Source organism: Marmota flaviventris, chromosome 17, assembly GCF_047511675.1.
Source record: "Marmota flaviventris isolate mMarFla1 chromosome 17, mMarFla1.hap1, whole genome shotgun sequence".
Taxonomy (NCBI): Eukaryota; Metazoa; Chordata; class Mammalia; order Rodentia; family Sciuridae; genus Marmota; species Marmota flaviventris.
Window position 1 is genome coordinate 57,819,204 of NC_092514.1, and position 23,272 is coordinate 57,842,475.

The 23,272-nt window shown below is 44.0% G+C and overlaps 1 protein-coding gene and 1 long non-coding RNA gene across 2 annotated transcripts in view; one reads left to right on the forward strand and one right to left on the reverse strand.

Moving 5' to 3' along the window:
- Nucleotides 1-364: 364 nt before the first annotated feature.
- LOC139702259 (uncharacterized) lies at nt 365-4,656 on the reverse strand. The gene is made up of 2 exons (XR_011704836.1): nt 3,997-4,656; nt 365-1,203 (listed from the first exon to the last, which is right to left on the reverse strand). It is a non-coding gene; the product is annotated as an uncharacterized lncRNA (long non-coding RNA).
- A 616-nt stretch (nt 4,657-5,272) lies between these two features.
- Plekhm1 (pleckstrin homology and RUN domain containing M1) overlaps nt 5,273-23,272 on the forward strand; it is a 39,582-nt gene continuing 21,582 nt past the window's right edge. The window contains 2 exon segments of the mRNA XM_071603850.1: nt 5,273-5,510; nt 17,603-17,988. Coding sequence (XP_071459951.1) covers nt 5,273-5,510; nt 17,603-17,988 — 624 coding nt within the window.

The following is a 23,272-nucleotide window of genomic DNA, read 5'->3' on the forward strand; positions in this document are numbered from 1 at the left end:
TTTATTGGCTTTATTACATGACAACTCAGAGAACATTCTTAACCCACTATTGGGCTGGGTGTCACTTGTAGCAGCTGGACCAACAACCTAATAAAGGAATGGATTAGAGGTTGCTACCGAAACTCCACATTGGAATAAGGATTGCTACCGAAATGCCACATTGGAATAAGGATCCCTGCAGCAGAATCCTGTAGCTGTCTAATATAGATACTTCTCTAATGCTATGCTAACCACTGAGCGGTATCTCTCCCTGCATCTCTGTTCCAAGTGTGCTCATTCTGCAGTCCAGGCTGGAGATGCAGTAGCTGCCTGAGAGATGTACTTCTCCTGGTGAATGCAAAAACACACAAGGGCCAGCAAAACCTCAGCAGGCCTTTTGTACTTTATTTGAAGGGTCAAAGCAAGCCCAAAGCCAGAGGACAGGAAAGGACATTCCCACTACATGGAGACCATGGATGCCAGGAGGGGAGAGAAATTGGGGCCAGTAATTCTCTCGTAGTATGTGATGATCCCTGGTTTGGAGGTTACACAATTTGGACCCACTCTTCTAGTGATCACCTGGAATTGCAGCCTACTGAAAAGAAATGCCACCACTGTGGTGATTCAGCCACCTTCTCAATTATATCAGGAGTCCTGACAAGAAAAGAATCATGTCTCCTTCCTCTCTACCCTGCTCCTGCTCCCTTTCTCCCAGTGCCTAGCACCATGCCCTGCCCTTAGGGATGACTCAGAAATATTACTGAGTGAATTTTAAACCATTCCTTCATTCTCACCATGTGATTTGTTACAAAAGAGAGACATGTGCTAAGTATTTGCCCCATAAAATGTAAAGAGATTGTGCCATCTGAAGCTGAGATCTGTGCCCAGATCTGACTCATGCCAGTTTTGAATCTGCTACCTCCCGTAGGGACCTCCAGAAGACAGGACTAAACACCAAAACAGGTTAGTGAAATTTCTTTCTCTAGAGGCCATTTGAAACTGGAAAGAGTCTCATCACCTGAAATATCCTAGGAGGAAGGCTGTCTGAAGGCACCAAGCTAGTCAAGGATCCACATGGCTTAAGGACAATTTCAAGACAGTGAGATTTACCTTTAAAGCCCATGCTGCACCAGGCAGTGATGCACACCTATAATCCCAGGGACTCAGGAGGCTGAGGCAGGAAGATCACAAGTTCAAAGCCAGCCTCAGCAACTCAGTGAGATCCTGTCTCAAAATGAAAGATAAAAAGGACTCGGGATGTAGCTCAGTGGTAAAGTGCCCTGGGTTCAATCTCTAGTATTAAAAAAGTATGTAATATTTATGTATAATATGTTTTGCAAATATAAATTCATGCAAATTAAAAATTTATAGTCAACTTCTAAGTCACACTAGCCACACATCAAGGGCTCAATAGTCACATGGCTAATGGCCACCATATCAGATAGCATAGTAGACTATTTTCATCTCTACAATTCTGATGGACATGCTGGTAAGGGTGTTTCAGAGAGGGCAACTGGGAGGCTGCAATATCATTGGGTATTTAACAATGAATTTAAAAAAAATACAAATTGGGAATTAGGTCACTATACTGGGACAGTGGTTCCCAGGAAATTACCTAAATTTGCCTAAAACAAGCTTATAGACATTATTTTACTTTTACTGTTTTTTTTTTTTTTTTTTACAAAAAACAGCTTAAACTTTTTAGCTCCTGCCAGTCTCTCTCTCCTCTTAGGAGCTCACAGGCAACAAAGTGAATTAATAAGTAGCAAGGGAACATTAAAGGAAAAATTCAACCAGCTGCCATGCACTGGTTGACATTTTTTCCTCCAAGAAATGTGTGTGGGTCATTGTGATTATATTCCACGTGAATAATCAGCAGCCATAGTTCCTCTTGTTAAGGGTGTTTCCAGTTTTGTAACAGAAATAAGCGTTCATGTACAACTTCCAAACACCACGCCTCCTAAGCAAGTTTGATTATTAGCAAAATAAGGGATGGGGAATCTGCTTGGAAGTAACCTGAATCTAGGCCAATTAGATGGGAACATGGTGGAGAAAACTATAACACCAAACTTTCTCTTAAAGGAAGAATACACATAGACTGGAAGGGGACAGGAAAATAAAGGTTGCCCTACTCAAAAGGTAACCTCTGGAACAGTGATTTCCAATTAATAATTGCACATCTTTGGAGAGCCCATCACAGCAGGAAGCCTCTGAATGCATGTGTGCACCATGCACTATTTGCAGAGCAAATAAATCCTGTCTGTGTCTCCCAAAAATATAATCACTATATCACTAATAGTAATCATATATTGAATGTATATGCATGTTATCTCATTTTAATCTTACAGCTACTTAGAATGGAGATCTTATTCTCCCCAATTTAATAGTTGAAGAATCTGAAGCTGGAGGATAAATAACTTGCCCAAGTTCAAAAAGATAATATATTAGGGCTTTTTTTTCCATATGAAAGAAATTCAACTAAAATATGCTTAAATAAAAACATGACATATCAGCTTATATAACAGGAACCCCTAAGGGCTTAAGGCTGGCTGCATCCATCACTCATTGCATCCACTCCCTATCTGCATCTCAGGTCCACTTTCCTCTGTGATAACTTCAGCCTTGAGAGGACTCCTCTTTTTTTTTTTTTTTTTAATTATTAGTTGTTCAAAACATTACATAGGAGAAGACTCCTCTTATCTGCAAGAATGGTCCAATTCTCCACTGCTGTGGAGGAAATGGCTCAGAGAAAGACCTTCCTCAAAAGGTCTCTGATTGGCCTGTTGGGTCACAGTTCAGGGAAGAGGAGACTCTGATTGGCTGGCCATTGTCTTGCACATATCCTGGGGTGGGGGACTTAAACCTAGCAGAATCACAGTGAGTGAAGGAGGCTCATCCCTAAAGTAAAATAAGAGTGGTACCAAAAGATTGGTCCTTGTCCCCAATGCCACTCCAGTAATGAGGACACAGTTTTAAGAAAAAAAGGGAAAAAACAGAGGGGACTCTTGTCCCAGAGGCTACATTCCAGGTATGTCTGATGGGTGTGTGTGTGTGTGTGTGTGTGTGTGTGTGTGAGTATGTATGTGTGTGTGTGTGTGTGTGTGAGAGAGAGAGAGAGAGAGAGAGAGAGAGAGAGAGAGAATTCACTTGTTAATTTGGGAGATTTCTTAGATCTTCTTGAGCCATCCCCCAAGTCTGAATTACTTTATTCCTATGATTAAAGGTGTGCTCAAAGACAGAAAACTGGGCCTAGGATAGAGAGGAAGAGTAATCCTGTTTCCCCTGAGATCAGGGAAGGGAAAACTAGGGAAGGGGAGAGAAAAAAAAAAAAAACATGTCTATTTAAAAAATAAGTCTGTGTGTGGCTGTGGTGGTACACACCTGTAATCCCAACAGCTCAGGAAGCTGAGGCAGGAGGATCATGTATTTGAAGTCAGCCTCAGCAACTTAACAAGGCCCTAAGCAACTTAACAAGATCCTATCTCCAAAAAAAAAAAAAAAGAGGAAGAGGAGGAAGAAGAGGATGGCTGGGGATGTGGCTCAGTGGTTGATTCCCCTGAGTTTAATCCCTGGTACCAAAAAATTAAAAAAAATAATAATAAGTCAATGTGGCAGAGCAGCAAGGGCTATATTCAAAGCATGAAGTGTTACGGGAGGCTCTATTACCAAAAGACAAGGGAATGAGATGAAAAATGGAGGATCAAAGACTGAAGCTAGATTGAACTAACCTTTAAAGCAAAAACTCAACACTTCTTCACAAGTTCATGGATACTATGCATCTGGAAACCTCTCAAATTCTTTTCTCTGGTTCGATAGTATTTTGCAGGCACCTTTATTATTGTTCCAGTCACAGGGTAACATTTTTTTTCCCCATCTGGAGTCTACCTGGTGCGCTCATGGTCCATTGTGAAATGTTTTGTGGAAATGTGCAATATTTATGTGCATTTGTGCATTGCCCTTTCCTGCCACTTCCTCCATCCTCCCCCATCTTAACTCCAGGCCTTTATATAGCTTCACCTTGTATAGAGCAAGATGAGAAGAGGTAGACAAGCATGGAAACTTTTCAGATATCAGGAGCCTGGAAAATAAGGGACCAGGAAACAGAGACTCCTGAAAAACAGACAAGAGATTATTTTGAGGAATTCCACACAGTTATCCTTTCAACAGCTGAACAAAAATGCAAGGGAATAACTGAGGGACATGAAGTGCTTGATTTAGGGGCAGGACATGCTTCTTCTAAACCACCAATATCTGTCTGTGATGATTATGACCAGAAACAGCTATCCTTTTGCCAAGGTAGGTAAGTTTCCCTAGAAAACACCTTACCTTCCTTCTTGTTTAAAATGAGTTTGACACAAAAGAACAGTTTGTACGTGCGTACTTGTCATCTTCCTGCTCAATATCAACTGTATTGAATGAACACTGTGACCCATCTAGCCTGAAACTGAGGGGAGGAGAATTACTGAGCAGGCAGCCCACTAACAAGGTGGGGGACCACACCCAACAGTTGTTTTTATAAATGGAAACAGGAACTGGGCCCCCTAGATTTGTGGAGATATGAGGGCCACCTTCCTTGCCTAGAGGCCAAGGGAGCATAAGACCTCCAACCAAAGTCAGTGTAGCTTCTTTCCAAGAATTGGCCTGTCCCTGGTCACCCTTGTGCTACTCTCTTAGGACGCGCAAGTACCTCTCCTGACCCTAATAATTCACAGTCCATGCTCAGGCCCTAGGCTCCCATTGATCGAAGTTTGCAAGTGTGAAGTGCCCAAAGAACTGTCCCTGGCTCCAAAGGTTCCAGGCGCAGTCGCTGCTCTTGATATTTTTCTTCTAAGTTCATTTGAAAGAGCGATGTCACTTCTACAAGGAAAGAAAACAAACAACTACAAGGCTGGAAGAGGAAAAGCGAACCCCTGGGTTTCAGGTCTTCAGGATTGTGTTGAACACATGAGACTGCCCAGAGAAACCTCAAGGTGATCACGTGGTATTAGGTGCCTTCAAAATAGGTGTGTATTCCCGGCTCTTAAAAGCCAGGAGGAAGGCTCCAATTTGAGCCCAGGCTCTACCCAGTGGGTTGGACTGATGCCTTCGGGAGGCAAAGGAAGAGTAGGTATTAAGAGTGGGTATTATTGGTACTACTCAAGTGGACTGTCATCGGCTTTGTGAGGCTAAGTCACTACCCCAAAGTCGCTCAGTTGATGCCGATCGAGCGGAGTCAGGGACCCAGAAGCCTGGATCTACCAGCGCGGGTCCGACTTGGGCCGGTGTACAGAGATCTAGATCCACTCACCTGCGGATGGGGCTCCACACCCTCAGGCTTGGAAGAACTCCTGGCCCCGGCCCTCTGATCCTCCAAGCCTCACTATTGACTCCTCGGGCTGGAGGCGGGGCCGGAGCGCCGAACCAACAAGATGGCGTCAGGCGCTGGGGCGCCGCTTCCTGTTGTCAACGGCCAGGAGGCCGCAGAGTCGGTTCCGAGGCTGAGAGGCTGCCGCGGCCAGGAGCGCCCCCAGCCCCGCTCCCTGCTCCTTTTGGTGAGTTAGGGGTCAGTGGGTGAAGAGGGCAGCGCAGGGGCGGCGGGGCCGTTACGCCAACGGGCAGTAGGTCCTCCAGCCCTCGCGGTGATCCCAGAGATCTTGGTTGCCTGGAGACAGTCCGGCTTCGGAGCCCTCTGCCCTCCCAGCCCGCACCGGGCTCCCACCGTAGCCTTCGGTCCGCGCTGCCACCGCTGGCCTGTTCCGTCCATTTTCTCCTACCCGTGACCCAACCTCAGCTCTTGCTCCCATCTTCTTACCACCGGTCTTGCATAAATGCAGCCTCACTCGTGACCTCTCTTTAACCTAGTTGCAACTCCGATCTGGATGTATCCCTTACCTCCTTTTTATCTAATCCTCGCCCCACAACCCCCCTGGCAATCCTAATACTCCGCACAAACCTCCCCTAAATTCACCATTCATGTTTCCCCTTTTCTGGCTCAGCTCTCTCATCCCCAGCTCCCAATGTCTACCCAGCCCCCTAAGGTCTGTTTATCCCAAACGTCTACCTCTGTCCTCCTCTCATGCCCTGTTGAGCTCACCCGCTTCGTGTTAACTCCTCTTTCAGCCTTCTCCCAAATTTTATGTGTAGCTTCTTCACAGACTTTGCTCTTAACTTCCTAGCTCATTATGTATTTCTTTTCCCTCCTCTACCATCGCGAGGAAACCCCATTCCTAAGTCTTTATCTGTCCCCATCTCTAGTTGCCTCAGTTCCTATCACCCTCTTCCTTTTTATTAACAGAGATCCTCCATGTCCTTTCACCTTTTGTCCCCATAGCAACTCTTCACATCAACTCTGCCCATTCTTCCCTTGACAGCTCCCATTCAGCCTGAAATTGTAGTGCAGAGCTCCCTGCCAACCCCACCAGCTAACCCTGAACAGTCAAGTCTAGGTGCTTGCTCAGAGGTGAGCAGCTTGATAGACCATGCAGCTTGTTTGGTTAATGAGTGCAGGGGAGTAGAGTTCCTCTACTCTTGGGTCAGAGATTTTTTCCTGGTGTCTGGTCCTTTTATTATTATTATTATTATTTATTTTTTAGTGGTACACAATACCTTTATTTTGTTTATTTATTTTTATGTGGTGCTGAGGATCGAACCCAGGGCCTTGCCTGTGCTAGGCGGGTGCTCTACCACTGAGCCACAACCCCAGCCCTGATGTCTGGTCCTTATACCTGTCCCCAGGGATTGTTTTTTCACCGTTCATATTATATTACTTGTGTTGACTGTTGGAATGATAGGTGTCACTGAAATTCCTGCAAGGTGAGAGATGGTCCCTCACCCAGCTCACTCACCCTGGGGCAGATGAAGCCCTTGCTTCCTTTTGACTGGTATTCTGGCTCTGGAAAACCTCAGGGAATGCCAGTGGGGTTGGCTGTAATTACAGAGCCATGGCCATGTGTCTTGTCCTGGCACTTGTGGAGGATCCTGTCCCAGTGCTCCTTGCCAGAGCTGATGGCAGATCAGTTCCAGCACTAAACACAGGGATCACATGGTGTCAGAGGCATGTTACATGTGAACAGTAGAGGTGGTGGGTCCTGAGGAAGCTGAAGTGTAGGTGGGTGCAGAAGCTGTTGAATTGCTTCCTCTTTTCTGTGCTGGGTCATTGAATTTTAGCCATTTGGGTTTCATGAACACAGGAAGCCACATTATCTCACAGTAACTGAGGCAGAGGGATGTTTCTGAGGCACCTAGGGCTCATGCTCCGTGGTTAGTTTCCTGGGGACTTTTTGATGTACATTTCCTCTGAATTCTGATGACCTGGTTTCAGAAGGGTTAGCCATTTGATGGCAATTTGTTTATTTATTTATTTATTTTTTTTTTGGTGCTGAGATCTAATCCAGGGCCTTGCACATGCTTACACTGAGCTACACCCCAAGCCCTGTCAGGATTTATAGGGCCCCCAAGAGGACCCATTGTCTTTGCTTGTCACTATGGTCTTTTCTTTTGAAAACTGAATACACTGCTACCTTCAATATCCTGCCATTAAGATGTGACTTACATGAATGGCTTTCACCCTTACTGGCAGCTTTGTTTAATGGCGGGAGTTCCACAGTACCCCTACCACTTCAGAATGGTGTACCTCAGTTTTCCACAGTCTTAAAAATGAATCTACCTGCACTATGCCCTGTTTTAATTTTATTCATCAAGTCATTCAACAAGCATTTTCCAAGTACTACTGTGTGCTAAGCACAGTTCTAGGTATAGAAATGCAATGTGAATGACTCAGGCAGAGTTACTATTTTCTTTCATTCAGAGTTTGTTCCTTGCCAGGCATGGTGGTACACACCAGTGACTTGGGAGGCTGAGGCAGGAGTATTGCAAGTTTGAGGCCATCCTGGGCAACTTGGTGAGACTGTGTCATAAAAATCAAAAGGTCTGGGGATGTAGCTCAGTGGTAAAGTGCTCTTGGATTCAAGCTCCAGTAAACAAACAACAAAACCAGAATTTACATTTTGTTAGAATTCTACAGCACATGGGACAAGAATATGGGGAAATAGTTGTTTTTGGATGGAAAGAAGGAGGGAGAAAAGAAAGATATTCAGTGTTTACCATTTTCACAATTCTGCCTTTGCCCACTAATCCTTGGTCCAAGAATTACAAGCTAGAAATTTCTCACCCTCCAGTGTAATTTTTTTTCTTTTTCTTTCTTTTTTTTAACTGGAAATTGAACCCTGGGGCACTTAACCACTGAGTCACACCCCCAGCCCTTTTTATTTTTATTTTGAGACAGGGTCTCACCTAGTTGCTTAAAGCCTCGCCAAATTGCTGAGGCTGGCCTCAAACTTGTGATCCTCCTGCCTCAGCCCGGGATTACAGTGGTGTACCACCACACACTGCCTCATCCTCCAGCAAATTTCATTTGAAATTATTGTTCTGAAGGACTTATCCTCTCCCTCCACCCCACCCCATCCAGGAAGGACACTGGTCCAGAAATCCACCTTGCTTCATATAGAAGGAGATGCTGTTTACTCATTCAGCACTCACATGTCTGAAAGATCAGCTGCCTTTCCGAATCAGAAGATAACTTTGTCATTCTTTTCCCAGTGAAATAACATGACTCATCAGTTAGTACAGCAGTTAGATGGCATAAACACCAGTCTGTTGTTCTGAACAACCAGGGTAAGATTCAGACAGTAGACAGAAGGCTGTTAGGAGAGGCTGAGAATTCTCTGAAGAGAATAGGTTGCTGTTTACTGATGGGTTGAATGTTTTGAGAGTGGTAACGTCAGCTTATCCATTTCTTCATTTAATGTAAGTCTTGTCTAAGCTGTTCTTCTCTTTTTATTTCTTCCTTGATCTCTGGAGGAAATGAAATTGGACATTCTGTATATAGAAGGACAAGCAGTATAATGAAGAAAAACAACTAGGATGGTTTTTTTCCTGGTGTTGAAACATTTAGAAAAGACAGCTGTGAAACTCAGGTACCCTGAGAAGGACTTGGGCTTAGCTGTTTGGGACTATGAATCTGATCACAGGATTGTGTCTTGTTGCTTACAGGCCTTATAAGCAGAGCTTCTGACCACAGCTCTGAAGAGTCTGGAAATAGTAGTTTCCTTAAAAACTTTCAAGCCAAAGACCTAGGATAGTTTGATATGATGAAAGGACAAGGAGACCAGAGAATTCTGTCCCTTAGCTGAGCCCTATTTATATTTAACTTCTATTTTCTCCTCTGTAAAATAGGGATGATCATCTTTATGGAATTACTCTAAGAATTAAATGAGATTGGAAAACGAGATCAGAGAAACTTGCTTTGTTTACTTTGGAAAGCAGCAGAAGGTTGAATTAATGTCAGCTTAGGGGTGAAGATAGCCTTATTGTGATTCGGGGTTTCCTAAATAGTGGTAGTCACCTTTCCCCTGCCATTCTTTCCCTAGTAGTGTTGCCCAAGTTCTCTCTTTCCCCTTCAGTGAAGCCATGGTTCTTTCCAGTTTGGTTTTTGGTGTCAATAAGGGATATTCTGAGGACAGGAAATGACACCAGCTGGTCTAGTGGCAGATTTAGGGTCTGAGCCACCAAATGGATAATGGAACAGTGACCAAAGCCTCCATTAGTTTCCACCAGAAAGTTCTTACGTCATTGATGGTCACGTTCCTGCCTCCTTGAAGTACTGTGGAAGAGCTGTGAATAAGTAGGCTGCTTGGGCTTCCTACAAAGAAAGGTAGAGGTATCCTGAATTGTGGCCTGAGCCTCAAAGTCTTGGTTCTGTTTTGTAAATTGTGAAATGGCTGTTCTGAATTCCTCTTAGCTGTTAGTAATTTTGTGGCTTTCTAACCCTTAATTTTAGGCAAGTTATTTGTCTCTTATCAAGTTATTTGTCTCCCTTCCCCCCATCTCTCTCTCTTTTTTCCTGAACCCAGGAGCACTCTACCAGTGAACTATGTTCTCACCCTTTTAATTTTGAGACAGGTTCTCCCTAAGTTGCTGAGGCTGGTCTTGAACTTGGGATCCTTCTGCCTCAGCTTCCCAAGTTGCTGGGATTGCTGGTGAATATCCCCCACGCCCAGCTGACCGCTCTTAACTTCAGTTTATTTTGTTTGTTTTAGCAGACTGGTCCTTGGCCAGAGCACTTAATTATTGATAGCTTCTCCTAATGAGTGCTGTGTTACTCTCAGCTAATTAGTTAATGAGGTATTAATGGATCCAAGCTACTATACAGATTATTGAAGTCTATGCCCTTAGGGTCCTTATAACTGGTTGAGGAAAGGGAAACTTTGAAGCTTAAGGGCTCTGTCTATAAGGCTTGAGGGAGTGGTTTAGGCCACTGAAATTGTGGATTAGGCTTGCATCCCTGGTTCTTGAGCCAGGGGCCGGATTTTACCTGTTGGACAGCATGAGGTTAACTTTGAAGGAACCCAGCTTCCAGGATCTAGGCATGTTGCCAGGCATGACTGACTACAGTATGTATCCCTTTTCCTCTTCCTCTGATGCCCAGTGTGTAGAGCAGGTCTCAGGAAGCTCTGAGAATCCACTGGTACATGGAGCAGCAGCATGTGGCAAAGGGTGAGGTGGTCAACCAGGAGCTGTAGCCAGGGCCAAGGGCTCTTCCAGGCAGTCTGCCAGGGCCACCGTCCACACACACCTGCCTCCCTCTGTGGCCTGGCTTAGAAGGTCTGCTTCAGACCCTAATTCTCTGTGGCGTGTTTATTCTTGGCCCACCACAGAGGCCATAGATTGAAGCAGCGTTTCATTGAAGGCCACCCTGCTTTCTCCTTCTCAGACCTCAAGCTCTGCCACTCTCCTGTAATCCTTGCTTCCAGGCTGGTCTTGCTGTCCCTGCACCCCAGCCTGGGCCCCCAGGTGAAGTGTCTTTCTCCTAGCCCACCTTGGAGTCCTGGCTCTAAGGATGGCACTCACTCAGGAATTCCCTTGAGCTGGGGTTGGCATTACCCTGGGGGCTATGGAGCCAGGCCACTGTGAGCCATGGCACCTATGATAGTTGCTTGACCTTATCAACTTCCATGTCCTTATCTATCAGGTGGAGATAATAAAATGGGACTGCTGTGACTAGGAGGAGCTTAAATGAGGCAGTCTATGTCACATTCCTTGGTTCTGTTAACTTCTTCGGGTCACAATTACTTGAGAGAGCAGAAACACCATTTTTTTTTTTAATTCCCCTGAAGCCTAGCAGAGTAGTCACTGGAGATTTGTTTAGATATGAGGGCCCTCCCAACCTAAGCTGCTGGGGGCCAGGCCTTCCAACAGCACCTTCACACTTGCTCAGGTCCAAGGAGGGAGCCAGCTGCCCTGAGGGATTTAATGTTGTACTGACTTCCAACTATTTTGGGCAATGGCATTCTTTGCTTATAGATTTGGGTGGCCACACCATTAGATTATAGATGCTATTTATACCAGTAAGAACTTTACAAGTTCTTATTCTCCACTGGAGAAGTCTGATACTGTGCCCTCTGTGCCTTGTTGGTTAGGGGTAAATTGCAAGCAGACTCCTGTTGGTCTGTTTAGACACATCCCTGGCCCCCCACCCCAGGAGAAGCAGAAGTGTGGGAAGAGAGCTCTCTCTATTTTGGTGCTGCTCCACTTAGGTTTTCCACTGCTGAGCTGGTAGACCCTGGAGGGGACAAGAATTGGGAAGCTGCCACAGGACCCCCGGCTTTCAGTGTTAATTGTGAGCTCTGTGTCCCGATCCCCCTGGTTCTTGGCACCTTCAGCTGAAGCCTCCCCTTTGTATCCTAGATCAGTGTTTGGTTCCTTATCCCTGCCCCCATCCCACAGGCACTGGCTTTGGGAGCAGCTTTTGGTGTGAAGAACCCTTAACCACCCACTCATGGCACGCGGGGCTCCTCCCCTCCCAAGTATTGAGCCTCTGACATTTTTCCCTTCCGTTTCCTTCCTTAAAATCCACTTTCAGTTTTTACTTCAGTGTTGCTCAGAGGCCTCTCAGTGGCCATTTGGGTGAGCTGGGCCTACCACCTGCTGCCTGCTGGGAGGGGACTCAGGCTGCAGGGGTGAGTTGGGAGCCTGCTCACCTGGCCACCATCTCTCCCTGCAGGTGTCATGTGAGTCTCCTCAGGAGCTGCTGCCTGAGTGGAAATGCTCTCAGTGGTGGAGAATGGACTGGACCCCCGGGCTGCCATCCCGGTAGATGGGCAAGGGTGGGGAGGGCTGCAAAGGACTGCCATTTTATTGGCTTTTCTAATTGAAATGAATGGACAGTGCCTAGAAAGAGGCCTCAGGTTGAGAAAAGGTGATAGTAGAGGCAGATCCTGAGGAGATCTTGCCCCTTCTAAGATTTTTTAAACAAAGTTGCTTGTCACCAATTCATCAGAGACCCCTCAGATCCCCTTTCTTGGAGAGTCCTTTGCCCTGTGCCGGTCCCAGAGTTGTCTTGGGCCTGTAGACTGGCTCTGTCACTTCCCTTGGAGACACAGAAGGTCGGAGAGCTTTTGGACTGGTCTCTCAGCAGAATCCTGAGGTGGCTTCTTGGGAGAAGCCAGTATTGCCCTTTCTTCTCTGCTGTTTCTCCCAGTTCAGAGAACTTTCTGCTTGAAAAGAACTTCTGCCCTCAGAGATATATCTTCCCCTCCTGGCCACTAGAGGGTTCAGCTTCACCTGGTTTTTTGTTGTTTATTTTGGTACCCAGGATTGAACCCAGGGGCATTTACCACTGAGCCATATCCCCAGCCCTTTTTATTTTATTTTATTTTGCTTTGCTATGTCATATACCTGGTCTTTATCTTTCATGAATCTTATGATTGGAAAATTCCAACTTGAGGTCATTGAATCAGTAACCATCCACCCTGTGTGAGAGGCATTGTCTTGGGTTTTATGGGGAAACTCAAGGGACAAGAGTCATAATGTATAGACAAACACTGTGGACAGTGAGGTGAACCCCTGACAAACATTAAACACACAGATGCACAAATGCATGTCTAACACCATCATTCTTAGAGCTTGGCCTTGAAGTAAGTATTTGAACATCCACAGAGATCAGCATTTCTTAGATATAAGTGTCTCACCAGCACTTAAGGGTTTACTTATGCCGGATTTAATGGCACACGCCTGTAATCCCAGCAGTTTGGGAGGCTGAGGCAAGAGAATCCCAAGTGCAAAGGCAGCCTCAACAATGGTGAGGTGCTAAGCAACTTAGTGATTACCTGTCTTAAAATTAAAAACAAAAAGGGCTAGAGATGTGGCTTAGTGGTTAAGTGCCCCAGTACCAAAAATCAAAACAACCACCACCAAAATAAATAAATAAATTTAAAAACTGCTGCAAAAGCTTTGTTAATATTGTCAGATGTTATTGTCGTGAATCTTTCCCTTGGGAGAAATGGTTCTCAGTATATGCAGCCCACCTCTGTGCTTATTTCAGTGGCCCTTGCCTGTCAAAACAGTACCATGTTCCACCAACACAAGACATTTGGCAGTACTGCTTTGTAAGGTGGTTCTCCAGGCCATGTTTTTTAATTACTGCACACATGTATAAGCATATATATATGGGCACGTGCGTGTACACACACACACACACAAATCACATACTCTTTTTTTTTAAACCCACGAGTACTTAACAACTGAGACACATCCCTCCTCTTTTTTTTTTTTAATTGTATAACTCTATTTATTTATTTTTATGTGGTGCTGAGGATTGAACCCAGTGCCTCACGTATGCTAGGCAAGCACCCTACCACTGAGCCACAACCCCTTTTTATATTTTATTTTGAGACAGGCTAAGTTGCTTAGGACCTCACTAAATTGTTGAGGCTGCCTTTGAACTTGAGATCCTTCTGCTTCAGCCTCTCAAGCAGCTGGGATTACAGATGTGTATCTCTATGCCCAGCTGACACATAGTCTATTCAAATTGCTTTCTAAAATAAAGCACATTTAAATTAAAAAAAAATTTTTTTTTTAGTTGTAGATGGACACGATGCCTTTATTTTGTTGTTTTTTTAATGTGATGCTGAGGGTCGAACCCAGTGTCTCACACATACTAGGCAAGTGCTCTACCACTGAGCCATAACCCCAGCCTTAAAAATTTTTTTTTATTAAAAGTTTCTGGAAATTGGTGCCCAGAGCCAAATAGAAATGGAAGGACTGTAGCCATTTTGGTTGCAATTTTTTCACAATTCTTCAAAAATTTCTTTTCTTTTACTTTTCATTCAAAATCTCATCTCTAGCTAGCAGTTTTTTCCGCTTGATGCACGTGTCTCTCTTATATTCTCTGGCCCTGAAGATTGGTACTGATGTTGGTGAAACTGAACTTGTTTTCATCTTGACCATGGTTTTGATTCAGTGGAAACTGATTTATCATATAAGTTTCCTGCTATCTTTAGGCATTTCACTCATTTATTCTAATACCCCTAGTCTACTTTGTCATTAAAATTTTTCTTACATTAGGATTCATTAATTGATAATCATTTTATAGTGCTAACAAGTATTTTCATAATTTGACTTTTTTTCTCTAAATGTTTGTATTTGTGTACATGGAGGCTAAGCAATCTTATCAGTGATAAAAGTAACTACTAAAAAATTGAGGTTAACATTTATTGATTACTTACTTTGTGCCAGACACTCTGCTAAGCATTTTGCCTACATTATCTCTTTAGTATTTGTCACAGTCATAACAAGTGGGTGCTATTATCAGTCCTGCTATGCAGATAAACAAATTGAAGTTGAGGAGCTAAAAGAACAGCAGTGTACTAAGTGAGACCACATAGACTCAGGAGCCCTGCTCTCAGTCATTCACTACACCATCTTCCAGGTGCCCGTGGGCAACTGGGACCTCACAAGGCAGATTTGCCAAAACTCTGCCTCCCTGCCTCATTGCAGAAGTGGCTCCATTCTGTCCCAGTGGTATGGACACGTACAGTTGTTAGCAAATTTACTTTCCTTCTCTGCCTGTAGAAGCCCTTTGTTTCCAGAACTCAGCACTCCCCACTCCTGCAAGATGCACTCTTGAATTTTCATTGATCTGTTTTTAGAATGAGACCTTAGAGCAAGAAACAGCACCTGCCCACTTTCCTTTCACCCCAACCATTCCTCAAACACCTTTCCACCTTTCTCCGATTGGTTATCCATTTTTCTTATTGTGATAGATTTCACATACCATAAGATTCACCTTTTAAAGAGAATATATAGTTCAGTGGTATTTTGTATGTTCACCAGGTTGTGCACCATCATTACCATCTAATTCAAGAACAATATCACCACCCCAAAGGGAAGCCCCTTACAGGTACCATGGATTGCCAATTCTGGACATTTCATATAAATGGAATCATATAATATGTGGCCTTTTTTTTCAACTTAGTATAATGTTTTCAGAATCCATCCATTTTATAACACATATCATGCCTGAATAATACTCCAGTATATGAATCTATTACAATTTGTTCATCCATTCGTCAGCTAATGGACATTTTCCCCCACACATTTTGGCTATTTTGGGTAATGTTTCTTTGAACATTCATATCCAAGTTTTTGTGTGAACATATTTTTATGCCTATTAGACATATACCCAGGGATAGAATTGTGGGTCACATGTAACTCTATGATTAACCTTTTGAGGAACTACCAAACTCTTTCTACAGTAGCTGCACTGTTTTACGTTCTCACAACTAATATGAGTTAATTTCTTCACGTCTTTACCAGTCTTATTATTCTCTTTAAATATAACCATCATAATGGGTATAAAGTAGTATCTCATTATGGTTTTGATTTGCTTTTCCCTGAAAGCCAGTGATATCGAATACCTTTCATGTACTTATTGTCATTTGTTATCTTTCTTGGAGAAAAGTCCATTCGTATCCTTTTTCCATTTTAAAATTTGATTGTCTTTTATTATTGAGTTGTAAGAATTGCTTATATATTTGGATATTAGACTTTTATGTATGATCTGCAAATATTTTCTCTCATTCTGTGTGTTGTCAATATGCTTTATTTTTTTTTAGTTTTTATCAGTGCTAGGGATGGAATCCAGACCTTGTACATGGTAGGCAAGGGCTCTACCAAGCTATATATCCAAGCCCCTCACTTTTTTGATAGATCATTAGGAACACAAAAGTTTTTAATTTTGAGGTAATCCAATTTATCTGTATTAATCACTGAGGCTTAGATGTCACATCTGAGAAACCATTACCTAATCCAAAGACACAAAATTTATGCCTTATTTATTTATTTAATTAATTTATTTGTTGAGACAGGATCTCACCATGTTGCTCAGACTGGCCTCAAACTCAAAATCCTCCTGTTTCAGCCTCCCAAGTAACTAGGATTACAGGCATACATCATTGCACCCAACTATACCTATATCATCTTCTAAGCTTTAGCTTTCTTTTATAGCTTTAGCTCTTACATTTAGGTCTTTGATTCATTGTGAGTTAATTTTTTTATATGGTGTGAGATCACATTCAAACTTTATTCTTTTTGCATGTGTCTGTTCACTGATTTCTAGCACCATTTGTTGAAAATACTGTTCTTTCCCCCATTGAAATGTCTTGGTGTCCATGTTGAAAGTCAGTTGCTCATAAGTGTATGGGTTGGTCTCCTAATTCTGACTATCTGTCTTGGAATGTTTTGAGTTAGGATGGCATAGGAAAGAGCACAGCTCAGTGGGAAGACAAGCAGGTAAGCAACCTGGGTGCTAAAATCCTCATGTCTGTCAGGCCCAATTAAGGGGCGTTTAACATCTTCTGAACCCAGTTTAAGTAGATGTGTGCAGATTTTGGACTGCAAACAACCTTGTTACCATCTAAGGCAAACTCTGCTGATTTTATAAGCCGAAGAGAAAACAGCAAATAGGTTTATTTTAGAAAATAAACTTGGATTCTCAGAAACCACAGGCGAGGGAGGAGCAGTCACTAGCCAGGGCACATTCCAGAAGGCTCAGAAATATGTTTTGTGCAGTATACATGGATACTGTGACAGTAACATTGACTCCCTGTGGCCCCAGAAAGTGCCTCAGAGACAAGGAGTGGCAGTCCCACAGGAGCATGAAGAGATACACCCCGTGTACACTTGTACACACCCTTCTACTCTTGGTGTACACTGGGCTCAACTTCTGGGGACATGAGGTTTCTATGATCCCACACCCAGTCCAGCTCTGAGGGGAATTAACCCTTGCACCTCATTCCCTCCCTGCTGCCCTGGTGACTGTCACAAGACAAAGTACAACCTCATCTCACCCAGTCCCTGTCCCAGCAGTCTTGGTGTCTCTTCTGCTTTGCTGATGGGGATCCCCACTGTATCTACATCTGTCCTGGAGTCTCTGTCACAGACAGTGTTGGGGAAACAATTGCCCACACAACCATTTGTTTGAGCAGACTCTCAGAAAGGCAGTTCGTTCCATGTGCAAGTGTTCATTTGTACCCTGTGAGCATTTTACCTGAGATCCTGACTACACAGCTCACCTGACCATCTGGTATGACTAAGCCCTGACCAGGGACAACCTTTGTGGGGTATGTCTAGAGGGCTGTGTGGGGCTGGGGGCTGGGGAGTGCAATGGGTATTGAAGAGAGTGTTGTTTTATTTGGTTGTTTAAATCACAGAACAGCATTTTTCCATTCTTACCATTGTCCCAGTAGCCTTAGGCATTCTATCCATCATCTTATACACAGATTTCTTTGTTCTATGGTATTGTCAGAATTCAGCAAAGCCCAGGTAAACTCTGTGCCAACCAACGGACTAAGCCAAAAGACAGAGATCCCCACGCTACAGGCCTCACTCTCCCTGGCCACACGTACACACCTGGACTTTGATGTGCCTGCAGAATCCCTTGCTGCCCAAGCATCTTCTGGGAGCCCAGATGGTGGTCACAAGCAGGAATCACTTTCCCAGGCATCTGACATCCCAGATGTGCAGCAACCAGATGTTGCCCAAGCTGACCCTATGGGGAGCACATCAGACCAGCAGCCCTCTAGTGCTACGAAAGAGACAGGCGCAGCAGTCAGCCACAGGAGTGCCCAGCAGAAGGCCCTGGAGGATGGTACGGTTGGACTGAAGCTTGTGGTTTCCTCCCCCACCAGCCCGGTGAGTGGTGCAGGATTTGGGGAAGTCCTGGGGAAATGATTCAGAGCAGAAGCAGGGTTTCCCCAGCTAATGACCCTGAGTCTCTGCCTTCTCCCCATTAACCTCCCTCTCCTGCCTGCAGTATTGTTAATAGCATGGAAATGATGAGCTAGTGTTTCTTGGGCTGTGAGGAGTAGAGATGAGCCAGGTGCTGTGCCAATCACTTCCCATGTATGTACCTCTCGTCATCTTCACATCAACTCTGTGAAGAAGGTAATCCCTACCTGGTCACAGTCTCTCCTCTTAACCACTACCACTCACCAGCTTAAGGCCTTAGGCAAGTGACTTTGCATCTCTGAGCCTTAGTTTCCTCCTTAGTATTTATTATTATTAAATTAATATTTTTATAAAATACCAGGCTTTGAAAATACACATTTTTCCTTGACCCAGGTTTTAGAACTACATGGTCCAATGTGGCAGTCCATGTGGCTGTTGGGCACTTGAAATATGACCAGTCCAAACTGAGATATGCAATATAAAATAAACACCGTATTTTGACAACTTAGTGTGAAAAAGATAAAAGAATAAAAACTTTTCAATATTTTTTGTGATGCTAGGGATTGGAGGCAAGCACTCCACCAACTGAGCTATCTCCCCAGCCCTCAATAATTTTTATTTTTATGATTTTTTATTGATTCCATGTTAAAATGAAAAGATTTTGGACATATTGGACTAACTAAGATAGATTAAAATTCACTTGTTTCTTTTTACCTTTTAAAAATTTTTTTTTTAGTGTTAGATGAAACTTTATCTTATTTTAATGTGGAGCTAAGGATCAAACCCAGTGCCTTCCACATGCGAGGCAAGCACTCTACCACTGAGCTATGCCCCTAACTCTCTTTTTGCCTTTTTTTATGTGCCTACTAGAACATTTAACATTATACATGTGGCCCACACTGTTTTTCTAGTAGATAGCATTGGCCAGTCCGATTTGTTAGGACCCTTAGGAGAGACAGCCCTGGGCCTCTCCTTGAGAGCTCTGTGGGCCGAGAGGCTTTAGGACTGCTGGCCCAATGAAGCACCTGTCAAGCTGTGCACTCGAGCTCCTTAGCCTTTTACACTTGTTCCTGTGGCCTTTGACATTTCCCAAAGTTATTGACTTTTATTGAGTGTTTGCAGGAAGGTATGTGCGTGGTATCTGCCCTTTCTATGACTCAAGTCCCAGCTACCTAACAGGGCAGGGTGAGCGAAGGTAGCTGCTCTGGAATGCCTCTGGAGACCTATAGAGGAAGAGGGAGAGAGGCCACAGTGAAAGAGAGAAAATGAACCCCTTTGTAGGTGTGAGTTTCTCTGATGACTCTCTCTGGCCTTTACAGTTGAACTATACCATGGAGGGCAAAAGAGAGTCGTGAGAAACAGAGACAGAAATTTAAAAAACCCAAGTTTATCCCAGCTGCCATCTGGGGCTCAGGTTGGGATGTGGCCTTGCTTTTTCAGCTCTATCCATGCTTATTTCTCCCTGGGTATTAGCTTCTAGATCATATGACTCAGGTTGGGGTCAGGGCCATGAAGCCTAGAGAGGCACTTCTCCCGCTTCCCAGCAGCCTTATTTGAAATACAATTCACCTAATCAAAGTATAATTCAGTGGGTTTTAGTGTATTCATAAGATTGTGTATATTCATGATGGAGGGGTTACTGGTAGTTGAACCTGGGGCACTTTACCACTGAGCTAAACCCCAGTCCTTTCTATCTTTTATTTTGAGACAGGGTCTCGCTAAGCTGCTAGGGGGTCTCACTACATATTCACGCATTATTGAATATGACTATATAAATCATATAACTATAAATGTGAGCTAGATTCTCTGTATTTACTATCCTGAAAATGGCTTTGGATGTACTTCTGGAAGATGAATGTTATGGGCCCCTAAAGGTTGTGCAAGGTGACTGCCAAGCCATGCTGAAGGTTATGCTGAGCCGTGCCCTGTGTGCCTGTTCCTGAGTTCCTTATCTTTCTGTGCTTCCATGCTTATTATTTGAGCAAAAATGTTTGGAAGAATGTTGGGGGTCAATGTCAAGTTTTATAGCCCTCAGAGCCATTCAGCTTTTCTTTTAAAAATGTTTAGTTTTTCATTAATTCAACAGAAAGCATCTACTATGAGCCAAGCACCATGGTGGATGCTAGGGATACAGAGATGGAACAGGACAGACAAGATCCCTATCCTTTGGGGACAGACACTAGATTAGACAAATGATGATCCACATCACAATTACACTTGTGCTAAGTGCTGGGTAGGAAGGTGCAGAAAACTGGAAGCTACCCAGAGTGACTATCTATGAGTTGGTCAAATCAATCCCCCATGGACCACCCACCTATGGCACAGTCGTGGGTACAAAGTCCCTTTGCCTGTCATAATGAGGACAGCCTAGACAGAATGTCCAATCCTTTTGAAGGTGATCCAAAGACCCAGCATCACATTCCTTAGCTAGATCTCTCTTTCTGGAACTTAGCTATTGTGTACAGTGTCATCATGGTACCTGAGTAACTCAGGGTGGCCATTCCTCTGTCTTGGGTCCCTGGTGGCAGGTGGTACTCTAATATAGTTATTGGGTCAGTAGTGATTCCCCCCACTATTAAAGGGGCAGGGAGCTGGCCAAATGTGAGCCCCTGAACCAACAGGCATAGAAAAGGAGAGAGAAAAGGGAACCCCTGTGTGATGGTTTTGCAGGCACATTCTCTCCCTCCCCACTGCACCTGCCCGGGTGTGTTCTTTGATAGGGTTTTGCAGGACACATACTCTCAGTGCTTTTTCCAAGGAATCTGCTTCCCAATGCTTTTCCCTGTTGTTTGAGAGAGCCAAAGGTTTTCTCTAGAGAACCTTTTCCTGGAGGCTGCTCTGTGGTCAGTGAACTAGGGTCTGCATATTTCCTAGTAGTCTCCCTCTCCTCAGTGGAGAGAGAAGCCCTCCCTATCCATGGTCATAACATTCACATTTGTTTTCATCCTTCCAGTTCCTTCAACACACCTTTCTTATATTATACTAAAAACATTGGGACAATCAAGATTTATTCCCCATCTTTTATGACCCAGTGCCATGTCCTTTAGTGGGAGATATCAAGAAAAATAGGACTGTTCAAACAAGATGGGGTTAAGCATAGAATATCACTGGGTTCATTAGGGGACCCTGGCCCATCTGGGACTGTGGGAGGAAGTGTGGGTTGAGAACCAATAAAGAAGCTTAAGGAGGAGGTGATGGATGATGTCTCCCATCAGGGCTATGAGCAGGGGCTACAGATGGTGAGAAGGATGTCACAAGTGTGTGAGAGGCTGCCAGGATAGCATCATGATTTCAGGGAGCTGCTTCGGCCTGTTTTCCTCAGGGTCTTGATGTCAGAGGCAGTCTTTGTTAAGAATGCAGCATTGTACATGTTCCCCAGTAGCCATTGACAGATCTTCCCATCCCTGACAGAGGATGTACCTGCCAATTCTGAGGGGTCTGTGGAGGAGGCCTTGGGGGCCTAGTTCTGGGAGGTTCCCCAAGTGCCTGAATCAGACTTGCAGCTCTTGACTTAGGAGTCTTAGAGCATCTGAATGGATTAAACTGTGAAAAAGTACCCTTCTGGGGCAGCCAGCCCCAGCCCAGCTCCTCTTCCCTGTCTACATAAGCAAGGAGGATGTCTTGATTTAGGGGTTGGAAATAGCAACATCAGGGTGAGGCTGATGGCACTTAACAAAACAGCTGGTCTGGTCCCACCCCTCTTGTGACTCATATCCTCTGTGTAGACAGCCACACAGGACAGCCCAGTCAGCTTCCTTGCCTCTGCTTTTGCATTTTTGGGCACAGAAGCAGGGAGGGCTTGAAATAGTGAAACAAAGGAACTGGAATTCATTCCCACTAGCCCACAGACCCCACACTTCTCCGACTTCCTCTGTTAGGTGAGCTTCAGACAGAGAGGGCACGCAGACAGCACCGCAGAAGGGGCGGGGAAGGGCCTGCCTGTGGTGGCGTTCCAGGGCTGCCGAGGCAGAGGCAGGCACAGAACTGAGTCCTGTTCCCCACACCTCCCTCATCTCCAGCCCCATAAGCAGGGCAGATGAACCAACATGCTGGGCAGCTGGCGTCCACCTGCAAAGGGATCAAGTTGCACTCCTTCCTTAGACCTAGTACAAAAATTAACACTGAGCATAGACCTAAATGTAAGAGCTAAAATTGTAAAGCTTTTAGTAGAAAGCGTAGGAGTAGATCTTCATGACGCTGGCTTTGGCGATGGTTTCTTAGTTACAACACCAGGAGCAGAGACAAAAGAAAAAAATAGGTAAATTGGACTTCATCAAAATTAAAAACTTTTGTGCTTCCAGAGGCACCATTAAGAAAGTGAAAAGAGAGCTGGGGTGGTGGCTCAGTGGCAGAGCTCTTGTCTAGCACGGGTGAGGCCCTGGGTTCGATCCTCAGCACCACATAAAAAATAAATAGGTTAAAAAAAATAAAGGTTAAATTAAAAAAAGAAAGTGAAAGATTAGAATAAGTTATACTCAATGTATACATGATGTGTCAAAATACACTCTGTTGTCTATTGTCGTGTATACCTAAAAAGAACAAATTAAAGAAAGAAAGAAAGTGAAAAGACAGCCACAGAATGGGAGAGATCACTGGCAAATCATATAACTGGGTCAAGGTCTAGTTCCTAGAATGTTAAAGAACCCTTGCAAAAAAAAAAAAAAAAAAAAAAAAAAAAAAAAAATATATATATATATATATATATATATATATATATATATATTTATATATTTATATTTATAAATATATATATATATTTATAAATATATATATATTTTTTTTTTTTCAGAGCTGCCATGATAGGATGCCATAAACCAGACAGCTTACAATAACAGAAATGTGTTCTTTGATAGCTCTGGAGGCTAGAAGTTTAAAATCCAGATGTCAGCAGGGTTGATTCCTTCTGGAGATTACAGTGAGGAATCTGTGCCATTCCTTTCTCTTCACTTCCAGTGTAGCCAGCAAACCTTGGTGTCCCTGAACTTGTAGACTCACCCTCCACCTTCCCCTGCATTCCCCCTCTGTGCTCTGTCTTCACTTGGTGTTCTCCTCTGTGTGTGTCTTGCCTTCTGTTCGTATAAGGACATAACTCGTTTTGGATGAAGGGTCTACCCTACTCTAGTATGACCTCATCTTAACTAATTACATCTACATCTAAATAAAGATCACATTCTGAGGTGCTGGGGTTAAGAGCTGAACAAGTCTTTGCGGGGGGGGGGGGGGGGGGGGCACAACTCAGCACTTAACA